The sequence below is a fragment of the Brachyhypopomus gauderio genome, chromosome 17, assembly GCF_052324685.1.
Source record: "Brachyhypopomus gauderio isolate BG-103 chromosome 17, BGAUD_0.2, whole genome shotgun sequence".
Taxonomy (NCBI): domain Eukaryota; kingdom Metazoa; phylum Chordata; class Actinopteri; order Gymnotiformes; family Hypopomidae; genus Brachyhypopomus; species Brachyhypopomus gauderio.
This window is the reverse complement of record NC_135227.1, coordinates 16,077,305-16,093,438: the sequence shown is the minus strand read 5'-3', so window position 1 is coordinate 16,093,438 and position 16,134 is coordinate 16,077,305. Positions and strand designations below refer to the sequence as shown.

Genomic DNA, 16,134 nt, shown 5'->3' with positions numbered 1-16,134 from the left:
CTGGATCTCTGCCTCTGGATCTCATTCGTTCTTATCAACATTTCAATTCAAGAAGGAAAGCATTTAAAATATATATATAACCAAACAATGGAAACTACAAAGTCATTAAATAGGATTTTTGACTGCCAATTGCGTAATGACAGCAACTCCAAAACTCCTTTCTAAACATTGTAGATCTTCGTAACGCCTCATCTTTCTGTAGACAAAAATCACTGAAGGGCAAAATGATATTACGACTGAATGTTTATCAAGCAGAATATCATTTTGCCTGCGTTATCGTGGTCTAGGACCAACTTCCTCACTCATGTTCAAACTTTAATTACAAGGAAATTGCAAAACTGTTCTGACATGACCTCTAACGTGAGCTCAGAACGACGGTTTCTTTTTCACGGGGGAAAAAATACCGTAAAGAAATTGCATTGCATAATAGGGCTTTACTTGGCATTTGGCTTAACAACTTCAATAGGCGTTTCTCTAAGGGGGGCTTGGTCGGTGCGTGCACACTGTATTATCTCAATGGGCAGTGCACCGTAGCAATAGTGCAGTAGTAGCTAACGTTATAGGTGCAGCTACTTTCCCTAACTGTACTTTAGCCACCTACGAGTATGCAGTTATTTTATACGATATGCATGCGCTGTCCTAATTGTTTTATTGTATCCCAGTTTGTGGATTAGTATAAGTCACCGAATTCGTTATCACAGGCGGTGGACTCCTAATTTAGCAGATTCGTTCGCCGCTAGCAAGGAAACCATAGCTGGCGCTGTGAAAATGCCGTCTACGAAGGAAGGCTTATGTGGAGAGGGCGACGTGGTTACTGTGAAACACGAACTTACACACGGTAAGTTAATGTCACCGCCACCTACGCATTTCTCGACACGTTAAGTCGTGTTAACTCGGTCTGGCTAACTGGGGCAGCTAGCTCGCGCTCGAGCCCGTCTGAGCTGTCAGAAGCGGCGCGGACAGACGGCACGTGCGCGCCTGGTAATCACGTAATAACGTTCGAATCGATGCGTTCGTCCGCTGGTTTGGTGTCAACGCTGCATTGTCTTTATCTCATAACACACTATTTGTTAGCGCTGCCTTTTCTACAGTCACCTCATTTAGGCCTAGAACAAGTCAAATGCACCGCTGGCGGTCGGGAACTCTTAGGGACCCACGGTTAACTGAGCTTACCTTGGTTTGCGGATAAATGTTAATCTATACAGCTGGCTGATGATACGAATGTTGGTTGAGCGGTTTGCTTCTTTGAGTGGTTTGCATAACCCTCGTCATTTATTCGCTGCCCTATAGATTTCAACGTATTAAACTTTTTCCAAATAATGTTAATACTACTAAACCAGGCAATTTGCCTCACAGGGCCTAACTCATCTGCACATGTAAACAGTTGGTCAAGCAACTGTCAAAGCTTTAAGATGCATCCTATAGCTAGGTACTGTTTAGCAGTATACTTATTACATGTGTAATAAATATACTCTCTCTCTCTCTCTCTCTCTCTCTCTCTCACACACACACACACACACACACACACACACACACACATATATATATATATATATATATATATATATATATATAGAGAGAGAGAGAGAGAGATTGTAGTAAAGTACACAAAGTTTCGGACAGAGGTCCTCCAGCTGTGGAAGCAAAGTGCTCCACATATATAATATTTAACATATAAAACTTTATGATGTGAGGACATACAGGCATTTATAACTTATCCACACAGTTTTGTCTTCAGCTGTATAGAGAAAATGGTGACTGTTTTCAAGTATTTTATTCTATGCTAACACAGCTGACTTTGTATACTGGTTGCTTTAAGTGACGCTTAGACAAAGACTAAATTATTTCAAGTCAACGTACTCAGCATGTTCATGATTAGAATGAGGGTGAGGGTCAGGTAAAGGTAATTTACAACACAGTATGTCCAAAAGGATAAGGAAGAATGTGCAGAATACAATATTATATATATCGTGCATATTGATAAACACCTGGAAATATCTGTCAGCATTCTTATTGCTGTGTTCTGTCTTGAGATTTCTCAAAATCTTCCATCACAGATATGCTACCTTCTCCTCAGTGTCCTTTCTTAAGTCAGCATTTAATTTACATGTTATAACATAGTAATGTTTCTGGGTCGATGTTGAGATACAAGCACTTAAAACTGTTGTCTGTAATATGATGCCAGTATGCAAGTCTGTGCAACAGACATGTATTAATTTTTCCTGCACATCTACCCATCTAAATGAAAACTAATCCCTGATACAATGCTTGTGTGAGTCCACTGTACAGTGTAATATGTTGCATTTACCACTACTCAATATTATGACAAATCAAAGAGGAAATTAAAGTTTTCACAGGGTATTCTTGTGACTGTAAAATGTTAAGTGCACTGGTATTTTTATCAAGCTCTCTGCTGTGGTTTTAAGAGTGACAGAGACGGCTAGGTGATAAGCACTGTGTAGTGGATGTGTTGTGTCTGAGCATGCTCAGAGCGACACTGTCAGCAGACATCTGTTCCCCTCACTGGCCACATTCACAGCAGCCACAAGAGGAACGTGACCACACAGCTGAAACCCTTCACACAGTACGCTAATGTACATGCCTTCCTCTCTCAGGTCGCTGTAACACGTGCACATATGGGCTTCATTTACATTTGATACGTCCCCCTCCCTCACATTAACATTCGAGCATTAATATGAATTTAGGTAATGGAACATCAACAAGCCAGATATGGTGCAATGGAGCAAATGTCAGTAGAGCAACCCTCTGAGGGTAAGATCAAATAATAATAATAATAATAATAATAATAATAATAATAATAATAATAATCTCAAATAGTTACTTATTTTAATTCATTTAATTAAAATGAGAAGTGAAATTATGAAAGGTTGCACTGATCTCAAAAACACATTTGAGGGACAGATGTTTTAAAAAATGCTGAAACTGAAAGAATATTTTCTTAGAATTTTCTTAATTTCTTAGAATTAACTAGCTGCATACAAACAGAGGACTTTTTAACATGTACACCCCAGCCCCTTATTTGCATATCATCTACTTAATATGCATACATCTCATCAGATTACTGCATAATCTAAAGTACGATCATCCTCTTGGTTGGAAGCACACTTAATTCAGGGTGTGTTTCTGTGGCTCTTTAAGTTGGTATCATAGAAGCATATATAAGCTCAGGGCTTTGGTTCTTTCCCCAGCCAACCTCACGGGCCACGTGGAGCGTGTGGGCATCGAGAACTTCGAGCTGCTGAAGGTCCTGGGCACAGGAGGTGAGTCCCAGCACGTTCGGCCTCCTCCCTTTGACCCGTCCTTGTCACTGACCGCTCTCTCTCCCCACAGCCTACGGCAAGGTGTTCCTGGTACGTAAGGTGAGCGGCCACGACGCGGGCAAGCTGTACGCCATGAAGGTGCTGAAGAAAGCCACCATCGTGCAGAAGGCGAAGACCGCGGAGCACACGCGCACGGAGAGGCAGGTGCTGGAGCACATCAGACAGTCCCCGTTCCTCGTCACTCTGCACTACGCCTTCCAGACAGACACCAAGCTACACCTCATCCTGGGTACGTGCCCTTACCTCTCCTCCCTCTCGAGCTCTCCGCTCAAGTGATCGTCGCGCGCAGGTGTAATATCTTGAAGTTTACTTCTGAGGAAGATTAGCGAAGAGGAGTTTTCAAGTGTTATGAATGAACTTGTCTATTCAGTGGTAGATTTTTAGGTGTTTTCGTGCATGTAGGTGTCTTTGAATAACAAAACCAGATACTGGGGCAGCTCAGTCGGCTTTTTATTATTGAGTTTTGAGAAAACAGGTTACAAAACATTTTTTAAATGGGTGTGTTGATTCGGAGGCATTTTGTTAGATGTATTAGAGATCTCTAAAGCCATAGCAGAGCTATTATGTTGCAAAAATGAAGCCATGTGCAAGCAGCAGTGAGTTTAAGCTGATGCCAGGCTCTGATTGCAGACTATGTGAATGGGGGAGAGCTCTTCACACACTTAGTGCAGAGGGTCCGCTTCAAAGAGCAAGAGGTTGCTTTGTACAGCGGAGAGATCGTACTGGCGCTCGAGCACTTGCACCAGGTAAGGAGCGCGCCAACGAGCACGCCATGTTCTCGTCCTCAAGTGCCACGTGAGATGTTTTGTGATCTCGAACGGGGAACGCCTGAAAAGCGTCGTGAGCCGACCTAGGCGTGCGTTTTGAGTGAGTGTGAAAGTCGTTGCGTCCATATATCACTGGGCCTCTCCCTTGTCCCTTCACACAGCGCTTCTGTCCCATTTTCTGATTTGATATCCAGGCCATACAAGTTAATGAGCACAAATATAGCATGAGTGATCTAAAATTGATCAAAGGCTTTGTTTACTGTAAGGGGAGAAGATAACTCTTTTTCCTTTCTGCTGATTCCCTGAACATCACCAATTATTGAAGGGTTGGGGAGATGTTGCCCGTGGGGCTTTCTGCTGGCTGACACAGAACAAATTAGGTTTTTACTTTTAATTGGACACATTTTTATCAAACAGACTTGACGTTTCATATATGACATTAGTTACTAGGTGCAGTTGTGATGTGGTTGTGATTCTTGATTTACCTTCAGTTACATTTACATATACACCTTCAGTTAAAGAAGCGAAAGAACTTACGTTGATTTCAGTGATATTTAAAAATGTATATTTATAAAGAAAAGCTAGACACATTTGATATAATTTTTTGTTTGGGTTTTGTCCTTTTTCTGAAAAACAGTCACATGAAATAACTACAGTGGAAATCATGTGTATTTCTTTTGAGCTGGGCGTTGTCTACAGAGACCTTAAACTGGAGAACATTCTCCTGGACTCAAACGGACACATCGTCTTAACGGACTTCGGCCTTAGCAAAGAGTTTGATGAGGTGAGGCAAAAGCACTATTCATGGTTTTACCTGGAGAGAAAGCAATACTGTATTTCCAGAAACAGCCTGTAGCTTGCGAGACTGAGATGTGGGACCTGCAGTAGAGCAGGTCAAGCTCCAGGTTTTCAGCATCATGCTGATGGATCCCACTGTGACCTACTGAGGTATGCCTGGGTTTGGAAGACAGGGAGTTTGAGCGGAGGGCTATGAATGCAAAGGAACAGTGGAGTCAAAGAAAAGGAATCGGATGTTGTCGTGCATTAAAATGCTCAATAAAGTGTCAGGCAGACTTTCAGTGTTTTGCTGAGACTTGAAGCACAATCGGAACATTATCTCTGCTGAGAGACAAGCATTCACCCCAGGCAGAGCCTCCTCGTGTAACAGCCTGGTGTGATCCGGCCTGTCAAACTCGTAGATTCGGTGTTCTGCACATTTTAAAAAATAGATATTTTCATGTTGCAGTGTTGTGAAGGCCTTTTCATGTCTTCTGGGCTTATATACCCAAGACTGAGAAGTGTGTACTTGCGAGGTATCGTTTTCTCTGTTAACCTTTCCTGCGCTTTCAACCGTGTAGGTGGAGAGGGCTTATTCTGTCTGCGGCACAATTGAGTACATGGCCCCTGAGATCGTGGAAGGAGGCGAATCGGGTCACAACAAGGTACGGCCCGCGTTCTTCAGACGTTTGGTGTGCTGGGTTGAGAGCTGTCACCCAGCCACGTGTCTTATGTGCATCAAACGCATATTAAATATGACAAAGGGGAGGGGGTGGTGCTGTTGTTGTTTGGCTGCCCGTGCTGTTGCCTTCGCAGGCTGTGGACTGGTGGAGCCTGGGAGTTCTGATGTATGAGCTCATGACTGGGGGCTCGCCTTTCACTGTGGATGGAGATGAGAACTCCCACTCCGACATAGCCAAGTAAAAATACATACGCTCATACATGGGTTTTATAAGGTGGACCTGTAAAAGCCTGGAGCTTGCCATGTGTTAAAAAAATTATTGGCAGCAGCAGCAGCAAGAGACTTACTATCTGTCCTTTTTAACCCCTTTCTGAAACTTGTTCTCTCTGCTTTGAGGTGATGTCGTTTTGGGTTTAGGAAGTGTGGTTTAAGATTGTTGGTTGATCCTCTGCACAGTTCACTTGCTTCCTCTAGACACCGTGTTATTTTCGATTACATAAAGCTTTTCTCTATAGACATATGATCAACACTGCAAACCAAGTAAACTGGCATTTTTGTTAAGCTTAAACCTATCGTCTCTCACTTCGTCTGTAGGAGAATCCTGAAGAAGGATCCTCCCTACCCAAAAAACATGGGGCCGCTGGCCAAGGACATCATTCAGCGGCTCCTTGTTAAAGATCCAAAGAAAAGGCTGGGCTCTGGGCTCTCAGGGGCCCAGAACTTGAAGAGCCACCCGTTTTACCAGGCAAGAAAAAAATGGGCCTGCCACAAACATCTGTGGGAATTCTTGACTGCGGATCAGACAAAACAGCACAGTGAACAAAAATATTTTTGTCTCATTCCAGAAAATTAACTGGGAGGACCTGGCTGCTAAGAATGTCCCAGCTCCCTTTAAGCCGGTCATCAGGGACGAGCTGGACGTGAGTAACTTTGCGGAGGAGTTCACAGAAATGGACCCCACATATTCCCCTGCTGCACTCCCTCAGAACTGCGACCGCATCTTCCAGGTGAGAGGCAGGAAGGCCCGACTATAAATACATGCATAAATGTACACTTGTTCAACTTAACATGTCTGCCTTCTACGCTAATATTCTGTAATTAGATTTTGATTCAGAATGTTGAACACTTGGGCTGATCTTTTGCACGACGTAGGCCGTTTGATAAGGTTAGTTTGTATGATTGTGAAGTTGACCCTCTATTTGCCTTTGGGGGAAGTGAAGATCGGTATTTGACGTTCGATAATGATCTTGTAAATAATGCAAGCCTGGCTGTCTGTGTTGGTATTGAAATGTGCAGGAGGGCTGTTTAGAGACGTGTAATTATGCTGATGTGGAGATGGATTTGAGTATCAGATGTGAATGACTATTTTTGATGCGACTTGAACCGTGATGTTGCCTATAACATGAAGCCAGCTGATGTCGGCGTCATTGAATGGGATCATATCTATGATTGCCTTCTGGATCCTCCACTCAGCAGGATCAATAGCTCCATTAACGACACTGTCACGCAATGAAAGGTTGGCGTCTGCTAGAATAACCATGCCTGCCTCAATTACTCCTTCAACCTTTGATTACCAACTTCAGCTTGGCTTTTTTTTTTTAATGCTCCCCTTTCATGTACTCTGGAATTTTGATCCTTCGTAATTTGCAGGCGTTGCAGCGATCGCGTCTGCGGTGGTAACTTTCAACTTGTCTCGTCTCGTCCCCCGACTCCCCCCTCCAAACGACCCCCCCCCCCCCCCCCCCCCCCAACCCAAAACTCTTCACAAAACCAAATTGAAGTTGCATTAGAGGACTGCGATGCCGTTTGAAAAGCAGAGCAATCAAACAGCCCGGCTTGGCTGTTGAGAGCGTTTCATCCATTCATCCCTCCATCCTTCCGTCCATCCACGCACTCCTCCTCCTGATGCGGAGGCCACAGCTGCAGGCGGAGTGTGCGCGGGGGGCCACTGGCGTCTGGGTCTTGGAGGCAGTGACAGTAGGACTAAATGCCACAGATGATGCACTTATCACAGATGGACAACAAATGTGACGTTATGACTCAGGTCTTTCAGCATGGGGCAATGGAACCCAGGGGCCGGGGTCAACAGTTATGGTTGTTTGGCTTCTGGACTGAATTAAATGAAGCCAGTAAGGTTGTCGCAATACATTTACAGCTTCAATATGGTTTTGATATGATTTTAAATTCTAAGGTTGAGAATCTAATTTAATCTTTGATGTATAATTTTTTTTATTTATTTTATATTTTAATGTGCATTTTCATTATTTTTTTTAATGTTATTTAAAAATGAAAGATTGCAAAGTGCATGCCCTTGGGCAAAGGGTTGCGCTAAGGGTTAAGAACTATTGACATTACAGCTTTTAGATTTATATAGTTTTGATTTTTATATACTGTATTTACATGATTTTAAAAGGGTTGTGCTGTTTGTTACAAACATTTTTTCTGTGTTTGTACAGTTTTTTTTAGATTGTAGAGATTGTGTACATACAGTTTGTTATTTGCTTCTAGCAAATGAAGGCATTAAATCAATTCAGATGGCCTTTAGGTATTTGCAGGCATCACAGTTAGGGGTTGTAAAATGCATTTTTGCAATTCTTGTTCAAATAATATGTCTGCTGAAGATGTTTGTTCACTTCTGCCTTTGTGTGTGTGTGTGTGTGTGTGTGTGTGTGTGTGTGTGTGTGTGTGTGGGTGTGTGTTTGTGTGTGTGTGTGCATGCTTGTGCGCATTTCTGTGTGTACACGCACGTGCATTGGGTGTGTGTGTGTGTGTGTGCTTTTGCAGGGCTATTCCTTCATAGCTCCCTCCATCCTGTTTAAGAGGAACGTGGTGATGGACGATCCGGCTCAGCTGTGTGGCGGCGCAGACAGGCCCGGGTCTGCCGCAGTGGCACGCAGCGCCATGATGAAGGTAACAACTCTTAATACCATAGATTGGGCACTCCGGACGTCTCCCAGTCTTAACGCCGTAGCTCCGGGCACTCCGGATGTCTCCCAGTCTCCCTGTTGCTGTGTCTCCTCTAGGACTCTCCCTTCTACGTGAACTATGAGATGGACCTGAAGGAGGTGGCACTAGGAGAGGGCAGCTTCTCCATCTGCAGGCAGTGCACACACAAGAAGAGTGAGCAGAAATACGCAGTAAAGATTGTTAGTAAAAGGTACTTCCCACACACACACACGAGGCCTCTAATATTTGCAGCATTGTTGTGTATTTCACATGAATTACATATTTATAAGCCTCAAATCAGTGAGCATTATGAAACAACCTTGATATACTTCATGAAACATTAATTATTTTATGATGTAGAATATATTTTATCATATTCAAGAATGTTAGAGCATATATTGGCATATATTACTGTGGAAAAATGAATAACACAGAATCTCTTTAGTATTCGAGTATATCTGAATACGCCGCCATCGAGTGAAAATGGAACAGCAGGACCTGTTTTTGCACTTTGCATAGCAGAAGACCTTCTGCTGAAGGTCTGTTGTCCATGTAGCAGTTGATTAAATTATACATTAAACTCGCATGTGTTCTTCCTCTGTTTGAAGAATGGAGGCGCAGACACAGAAGGAGATAGCTGCTCTCAAGCTGTGTGACGGACACCCCAACATAGTCAAGCTGCATGAGATCTACCATGACCAAGTAGGACACCGTGTGTGTGTGTGTGTGTGTGTGTGTGTGTGTGTGTGTGTGTGTGTGTGTGTGTGTGTGTGTGTGTGTGTGTGTGTGTGTGTGTGTGTAAGACACAGGCCTTAGGGCAGCAGGAACAATTCCAGGCATGCTGCAGCCCCATTCAGTGAGTGAATGTGGAGCAGACAGGGAGAATAGCTGCTCCACTCTGCCCTACATTTCCAGTCCACACCCTGCACACACTGATGGCTCCTTATCTGTTCTTCAATCAATTTTAACGCTCCGTGCAAGGCACAGTGTAAAAGAAAAGTGGGTCTGTTGCTTTAGAGCCCTGGAAAGGAAGCTTTTTTCTTTGTGTTTGTTGATGGTGCGTGTGTGAGATCAGCCCGGGGGCCACGGCTCCCATGACAGACGCAGTCTTGTGTTTTTCAGTATTATAATATATTTGAATCACTTGTACATCCCTTCAGATCTGAAAAAAGGGGGAGGCTGTGTGTCTTTGAGTGTGTTTGTGTGTGTAAGTGTTTATATCTGTGTGTGTGTGTGTGTCTATTAGCTCCCATATAGAGCCACTTCCGAGATGAAAAGCACAGTGTGCCTGACACTGAACCACCCAGCTATTGTTCCACTGCCCCTTTTCCTAATGAAGACTTCCCTGCTTTTTTCCCATCAGCCTCTGTTCTCATGCATTTCTGTGTGTGTGTGTGTGTGTGTGTGTGCGTGCGTGCGTGCGTGCGTGCGTGCGTATTTGTATGTGTGTGTGTGTGTGTGTGTGTGTGTGCGTGCATGCGTATTTGTATGTGTGTGTGTGTGTGTGTGTGTGTATGTGTGCGTGCGTGCGTATTTGTGTGTGTGTGTGTGTGTGTGTGTGTATGTATGTGTGTGTGTGTGTGTGTGTGTGTGTGTGCGCGTGCGTGCGTATTTGTATGTGTGTGTGTGTGTGTGTGTGTGTGCGTGCATGCGTGTGTGTGTGTGTGTATGTGTGTGTGTGTGTGTGTGTGTGCATGCGTGCGTATTTGTATGTGTGTGTGTGTGTGTGTGTATTTGTATGTGTGTGTGTGTGCGTGCGTATTTGTATGTGTGTGCGTGCGTATTTGTATGTGTGCGTGCATATTTGTGTGTGTGTGTGTGTGCGTGCGTATTTGTATGTGTGTGTGTGTGTGTATGTGTGCGCGTGTGTGTGTGCGTATTTGTATGTGTGTGTGTGTGTGTGCGTGCGTATTTGTATGTGTGTGCGTATTTGTATGTGTGTGTGTGTGTGTGTGTGTGTATGCGCAGCTGCACACGTATCTGGTCCTGGAGCTCCTGCGTGGTGGAGAGCTCCTGGAACGTATCCGGAGGAAGCAGCACTTCAGTGAGACGGAGGCTAGTCGCATCATGCGTCGGCTGGTGTCGGCCGTCAGCCACATGCACGACGTGGGCGTGGTTCACCGGGACCTGAAACCCGAGGTACCCGCCCTCCAGCGAGCCCCTGCCTGTCCGCCGCGTCACGCTCCAACGGCTGCTGCCTCCTGTGAGCCGAGCACAGACCATCACGTGACGCGGCCAGAGTGTTTCGGAGCCGAAGGCGTGTGTATGTCCTAAGGGAGAAACAATAGAGTAAAATAAACATTTAAACAGCACGTTGGCCATCAGCCAGCAGCAATATATAATTCCAAAACTGGTTCTTAAGTAGCAGTTCTCTCTGGCTGCTTAGCGTTTCTGCTTTTGCAGCATATAGTGCTGATTAGAAAGCCGAGCTTGACAAGGGGCAATTAGTTACACAGTGCCATTGCACAGATGCTGACGAATACAAATGAAATTTAAAATGGAATGTGCTGCCTGAATGTTATCTGAATGTAACAAAGGCCATGCATGTCCGTGTAGGACGGATCGAATCCAGTCCACAGCCATCTGAACTGAGCCTTAAACTGAGGGCTTTAAGATGCATATAATTGGTCCATATCATTGGAATTAGTTTAATTCTGTGACTTGTGTCTCGTGATTTCCTGATGTGGGACTACCGATTCCTGCGCTGCTCAGAGAAATGAAGAGAACGCAACATGTCAAAGGACGTGCTGGCTGTTTCTCAGACTGAAAGATAACAGGAACTGTGTCTTTTGGGTTGCATAACAAGTATAACAGCTTTGTCAAGAGTAGTTTTACAAGAAGATCGTGCTGACCACATCCACCTCTGCAGTCCTCCAAAACAAACAAGACAGGCTCGGTGTGATAGTCTACTCCCATATTAGCTCTTACCTCTTAATGCTGGCATGTGTTTACTTTGAAAGAACATGATTAAACAAGGCTGAAGAATGTGGTTGTTTTTTTGTTTGACATTTTTTTTTTTGAGTAAGCCCACAAACATTTAAGAATATATTTCACACCACTATATTTAGTGCTTTAAAAAAGTTAAAGGCAATTGTTGAAGGGCACACGGGCCTGGGCCCAGGCCCAGCAGAGTTTGGGAGGGTCTGTCTGGTGTGTGCTGCAGTGGGTGTACAGCCTCTCGAAACCCGTCCCCCCCTCCAGAACCTGCTGTTCACTGATGAGAGCGAGAGCTCCGAGATCAAGGTCATCGACTTTGGCTTCGCTCGCCTGAAACCCCCCGACAACCAGCTGCTGAAGACACCCTGCTTCACCCTGCAATACGCCGCCCCCGAGATCCTGACCTACGACGGCTACGATGAGTCCTGCGACCTCTGGAGCCTGGGCGTCATACTGGTGAGGACCCGCCTGTTCCTTCACACCGCGAGACGTGCCAGTCGTCGCCACCTTCTGACCGCGCCCCCCCCCCCCCCCCCCCCCACACCCGGGAGGGAAAGACTCGGCCGGCGGTCTGTGGCTGGGCTAAAACGGGGCTTTGCGACCGGTTTATGCGAATGCTGTCTGTGTTGTTTATGAACTGGTGCTGCACTACAAGGTGCGTGTCGTGTCTCTGCCTCTTTGTCTCTCTGCGTGTATGTCTGTGGAAGAGCTGACGAGGACCCCTGGGGGGCGAGCGAGGTAGTGCAGTGGTAAGATGAGATGCTCTCTGACATGCTAGGAGAGGCCTTGCAGTGCTGCACGCTTTGAAGAGAGAGAGAGAGAGACAGAGAGAGAATGACAGAACGCTCCTCTGGGCTCTGTTCATAGAGCAACCACTATGAATCTCATCAAACCTGCACTTTTCAATGCATTTCCTCTTATGCTATCTCCCGCTAATCTCCATGTAGCACTTCACCGGCACATTTACATAGCGAACTCCGTCTTACTGAGCAAAAACACAAAAGAAAGGAAATAAAAAAAAAAACACAGGAAGTGACACCTTTTTTAAATACTCGTGGTGTGCGTTGATGAGACTTTATGATCTGAAGCACGTTCCCCTGTAGCTGCTGCCTGCTTGTTGATCAGGTTGAGACGGTTTAGCAGCATCTGTGTGTCCGGGTGGTTTTCAGTGCCGTGCAGTTATGTGTGCGGCCGTCTCCACATGGACTCGGTGGGCCAGGCGCCGTCTGCCTGCGTAACTCATCCACCGCGTCCTGTGTCTTTGCTGCAGTACACCATGCTGTCCGGGCAGGTTCCCTTCCAGTGTCAGGAGAAGAGCCTGACTCACACCAGCGCCGAGGAGATCATGAGGAAGATCAAACACGGAGACTTCTCCTTTGAGGGGGAGGCCTGGAGGAACGTGTCCCAGCAGGCGAAGGAGCTCATTCAGGGTGAGGGAGAACACCTGTGGAGGTGCTCTGTGCTCCGTGTGGAGGGAGTACACCTGCGGAGGTGCTCTGTGCTCCGTGTGGAGGGAGAACACCTGCGGAGGTGCTCCGTGCTCCGTGTGGAGGGAGAACACCTGCGGAGGTGCTCTGTGCTCCGTGTGGAGGGAGAACACCTGCGGAGGTGCTCTGTGCTCCGTGTGGAGGGAGAACACCTGCGGAGGTGCTCCGTGCTCCGTGTGGAGGGAGTACACCTGCGGAGGTGCTCCGTGCGGGAATTCAGAACAATGGGAGCAGTTTGTGTGTATGCAAGTGAGAGAGGCGTGTGATTAAGTGCCAGCTGGTGTTGTTAATAAGTGGTTTCTGTGTGTGTGTGTGTGTGTGTGTGTGTGTGTGTGTGTGTGTGTGTGTGTGTGTGTGTGTGTGTGTGTGTGTGTGTGCGCGTACTTGGGATCTCAACAGAGCTCCTGACGGTGGACCCAACCAAGCGGATAAAGATGTGTGAGCTGCGCTATAATGCCTGGCTCCAGGATGACAGCCAGCTCTCTTCCAACCCCCTCATGACCCCCGACATCCTGGGCATGTCCACCGCCTCCGTGCACACCTGCGTCAAAGTCACCTTCAACGTGAGAGACGGGGACAGGGGACACTAGAGGGGTCCTCATTGAATTAAGACGATTTTCATTTTCTGGAACAGAATGATGCGCTATTTACATTAGATGTGGTCAGAGTTCTTTGTGAAGTGCTGTGATGTCCCCCTTATCTGTCCCCCCCTCTCTGTCCTCCCTCTCTGTCCGGCTCAGGCCTTCAACAAGTGCAAACGCGAGGGCTTCCGGCTGCAGACGGTGGACAAGGCCCCCCTGGCCAAGCGCAGGAAGATGAAGAAGACCAGCACCAGCACAGAGACGCGCAGCAGCTCCAGCGAGAGCACGCACTCCTCCTCCTCTTCCTCGCAGTCTCAGGAGAAGACCCCGCCCGCTAGCGGGACGCCCGCTCTGCCACCGCTGTCTACCCACACGCCCCTCTCGCTGGGCCCCGAGGACGAGCCCTCACAGAGCCAGCCCCGCCCCGCCTTCCACTTTTCCGAGTGAGCCTGTGGGAGACCCGCTCCGTCCTCTCGGCCCATTGGTCCTTTCTGTCTCTCTCTAGTCCCCCTCCACCACGCCCCTGCCCTCCGCCCCTTTCTCCAGCGGGAGGTGGGGGGGCGGGGTTTGGAGCCGGGCCCGGAGCATGGGGGTGTGAGAGGGAGCCGTCCTCCGTCTCCGCTCGTCCCTGGTCCACACGCTCCTCACCCAGGTGACCAGGCCTCCGCGTTGGGTTTATTTGGCCCGCCGGGATTGAATTTCATTTGTGAACGTGTGGGACAGTATCACGGGCCTGGGTCCTGCACTGTCCGGCCACTTTAAGCTCTGCAAAAAAACAAAAAAAAGTAACAAGAGAAATAGATTATTTATTCTAAAAAAATATATAAAAGAAATGGTTTATATAATGAGGTTTACTGTTCATATGTTAAGTTATTCTTAAATGTGGTTGATCAGACTGTCATGGGTGGAGGATATCCTTTAGAAACAGTTTGTGACAGTAGTTCTCACTGACCTCGGTACAGGGCAGGAATACAGGGTACTGTAGCTTTTCAGATATTGTCAGAGCATGCAGGCCAGTTCAGTCTGAGGCTAACCAAACTGACCAGTGCAGTAGCAGCAATTTGTCTGAGCAAATTCTACCTTTGACAAGGAAGGCCAGACAACTGCCTGTTCCACATATATAATGTACAATTTCATTATATATAATGGGGGAGGAGTTTGAATGTAAATTGCTCTTAAAATGAGGAGGGGCAAGTCACAGGGCAAGACAGTGCTAGACGAGGGCAGAGCAGTCTGTTGGAGCGTCCCTGACTGTTGATACTGTCTGAGGGGGTTTTTAGTTGTGAGGTTTGTACAGTTTGTCCGGATTTAGCCGGCTGTGGGCAGCCTGGAAGATGTGTGCTGGTGGAAGGAGGACGTTGTAGGAGAAGGGAGCAGGCCGCACTGTGGCACACGCTCACAACCACCTCCTCTTCTCCAGGTCGTATCAGAACGGTGTACGTTTAAGTGACCAGCAGAAAATCAGTAACGCAATATGTGCCTGGCAAGAGAACCATAAAAATATATTTGGTGTACCTATTTATTTGGTTGTATGGGTTCGTGGAGCTAGGAGCTCTGCCACAACTGCATCTATCTCCCCCAGGTGTTGTTTCCTACGTAATGACAAGTTAGCAATTTTTCAAATTAACGTAGAAAACTAAAGGAAGCATGTAACTTCACAGTCTGACCAGGGCTCACATGCATGGAGTCCACGCCCTGTTACCTCATCGTATCATACGGCCTGTGTAGATGGCTGAGCTACTTTCTAAGAGCAGGTTTTGTGGTAAATAATTTATGTTTGAATACATCAACATTACTGATTTGCTGTTGGCATCCTATGCAAAAATAGCCCCTTTACTTCCTCTAGCATTACATGTATGAGCAGACCCAGCTTGCTACGGTCTGTTATGCATTATAAATGCATTATAAAAAAAACACGCCTCATTATGGCTCTTTAAAGCTAAGCAGCTAGGATGTTAATGTCATTTTCACCAGGAGCTTTAGTGTTTTAAACAGTCACACGTTTTTCTGCGTGCGTGCTGAACCAGGCCGTGACATCCAGTGTAAATGTGAAAGGCTTGTGTGGATTCTGCAGCATATGTAAACACAACACACATGCGCTCCACCCCCCCCCCCCACTCCCCTCTCCACCCCCCCTCTCTACCCCCCCACTCCCCTCTCCACCCCTCTCCACCCCCCCACTCCCCTCTCCACCCCCCTCCCCTCCCCTCTCCCCTCTCCACCCCCCCTCCCCTCCCCCCTCCCCTCTCCACCCCCCTCTCCCCTCATAACCCCCCCACCCCTCTCCACCCCCCCTCCCCTCCCCCCTCCCCTCTCCCCTCTCCACCCCCCCTCTCCCCTCTCCACCCCCCCTCTCCCCTCTCCATCCACCCCCCCTCCCTTCTCCACCCCCCCTCTCCCCTCTCCACCCCCCCCACCCCTCTCCACCCCCCCTCTCCCCACTCCACCCCCCCACCCCTCTCCACCCCCCCTCCCCTCTCCACCCCTCTCCCCTCTCCACCCCCTGCCTCTCACCAAGCCCACTCCTTCCTGCCCTGCTCTGGCTGTTTGGGTGTATTAATAGAAGAGCGTGTGTGTGTGTGTGTGTGTGTGTGTGTCCTACATTGAACTCCTCCT

General features: G+C 47.1%; 1 protein-coding gene across 2 annotated transcripts; it reads left to right on the top strand.

The window, feature by feature from the left end:
* Window positions 1-335: 335 nt before the first annotated feature.
* On the top strand, window positions 336-15,468 carry rps6ka5 (ribosomal protein S6 kinase, polypeptide 5). 2 transcript variants are annotated; one of them, XM_076977508.1, is made up of 17 exons: window positions 338-838; window positions 3,210-3,281; window positions 3,352-3,570; window positions 3,972-4,087; window positions 4,791-4,892; window positions 5,467-5,550; window positions 5,702-5,805; window positions 6,162-6,312; window positions 6,413-6,574; window positions 8,352-8,477; window positions 8,591-8,724; window positions 9,122-9,215; window positions 10,482-10,652; window positions 11,715-11,906; window positions 12,721-12,880; window positions 13,337-13,500; window positions 13,678-15,468. In XM_076977508.1, exons 1-17 carry the CDS (start codon window positions 769-771, stop codon window positions 13,963-13,965), a joined length of 2,409 nt encoding a protein of 802 aa, XP_076833623.1. In that variant the 5' UTR covers window positions 338-768; the 3' UTR covers window positions 13,966-15,468. The 2 variants fall into 2 exon arrangements, with proteins under 2 accessions (XP_076833624.1, XP_076833623.1); XM_076977509.1 differs by lacking the exons at window positions 12,721-12,880; window positions 13,337-13,500; window positions 13,678-15,468 and having other exon boundaries at window positions 336-838; window positions 9,877-10,652; window positions 11,715-11,854.
* Window positions 15,469-16,134: the final 666 nt, after the last annotated feature.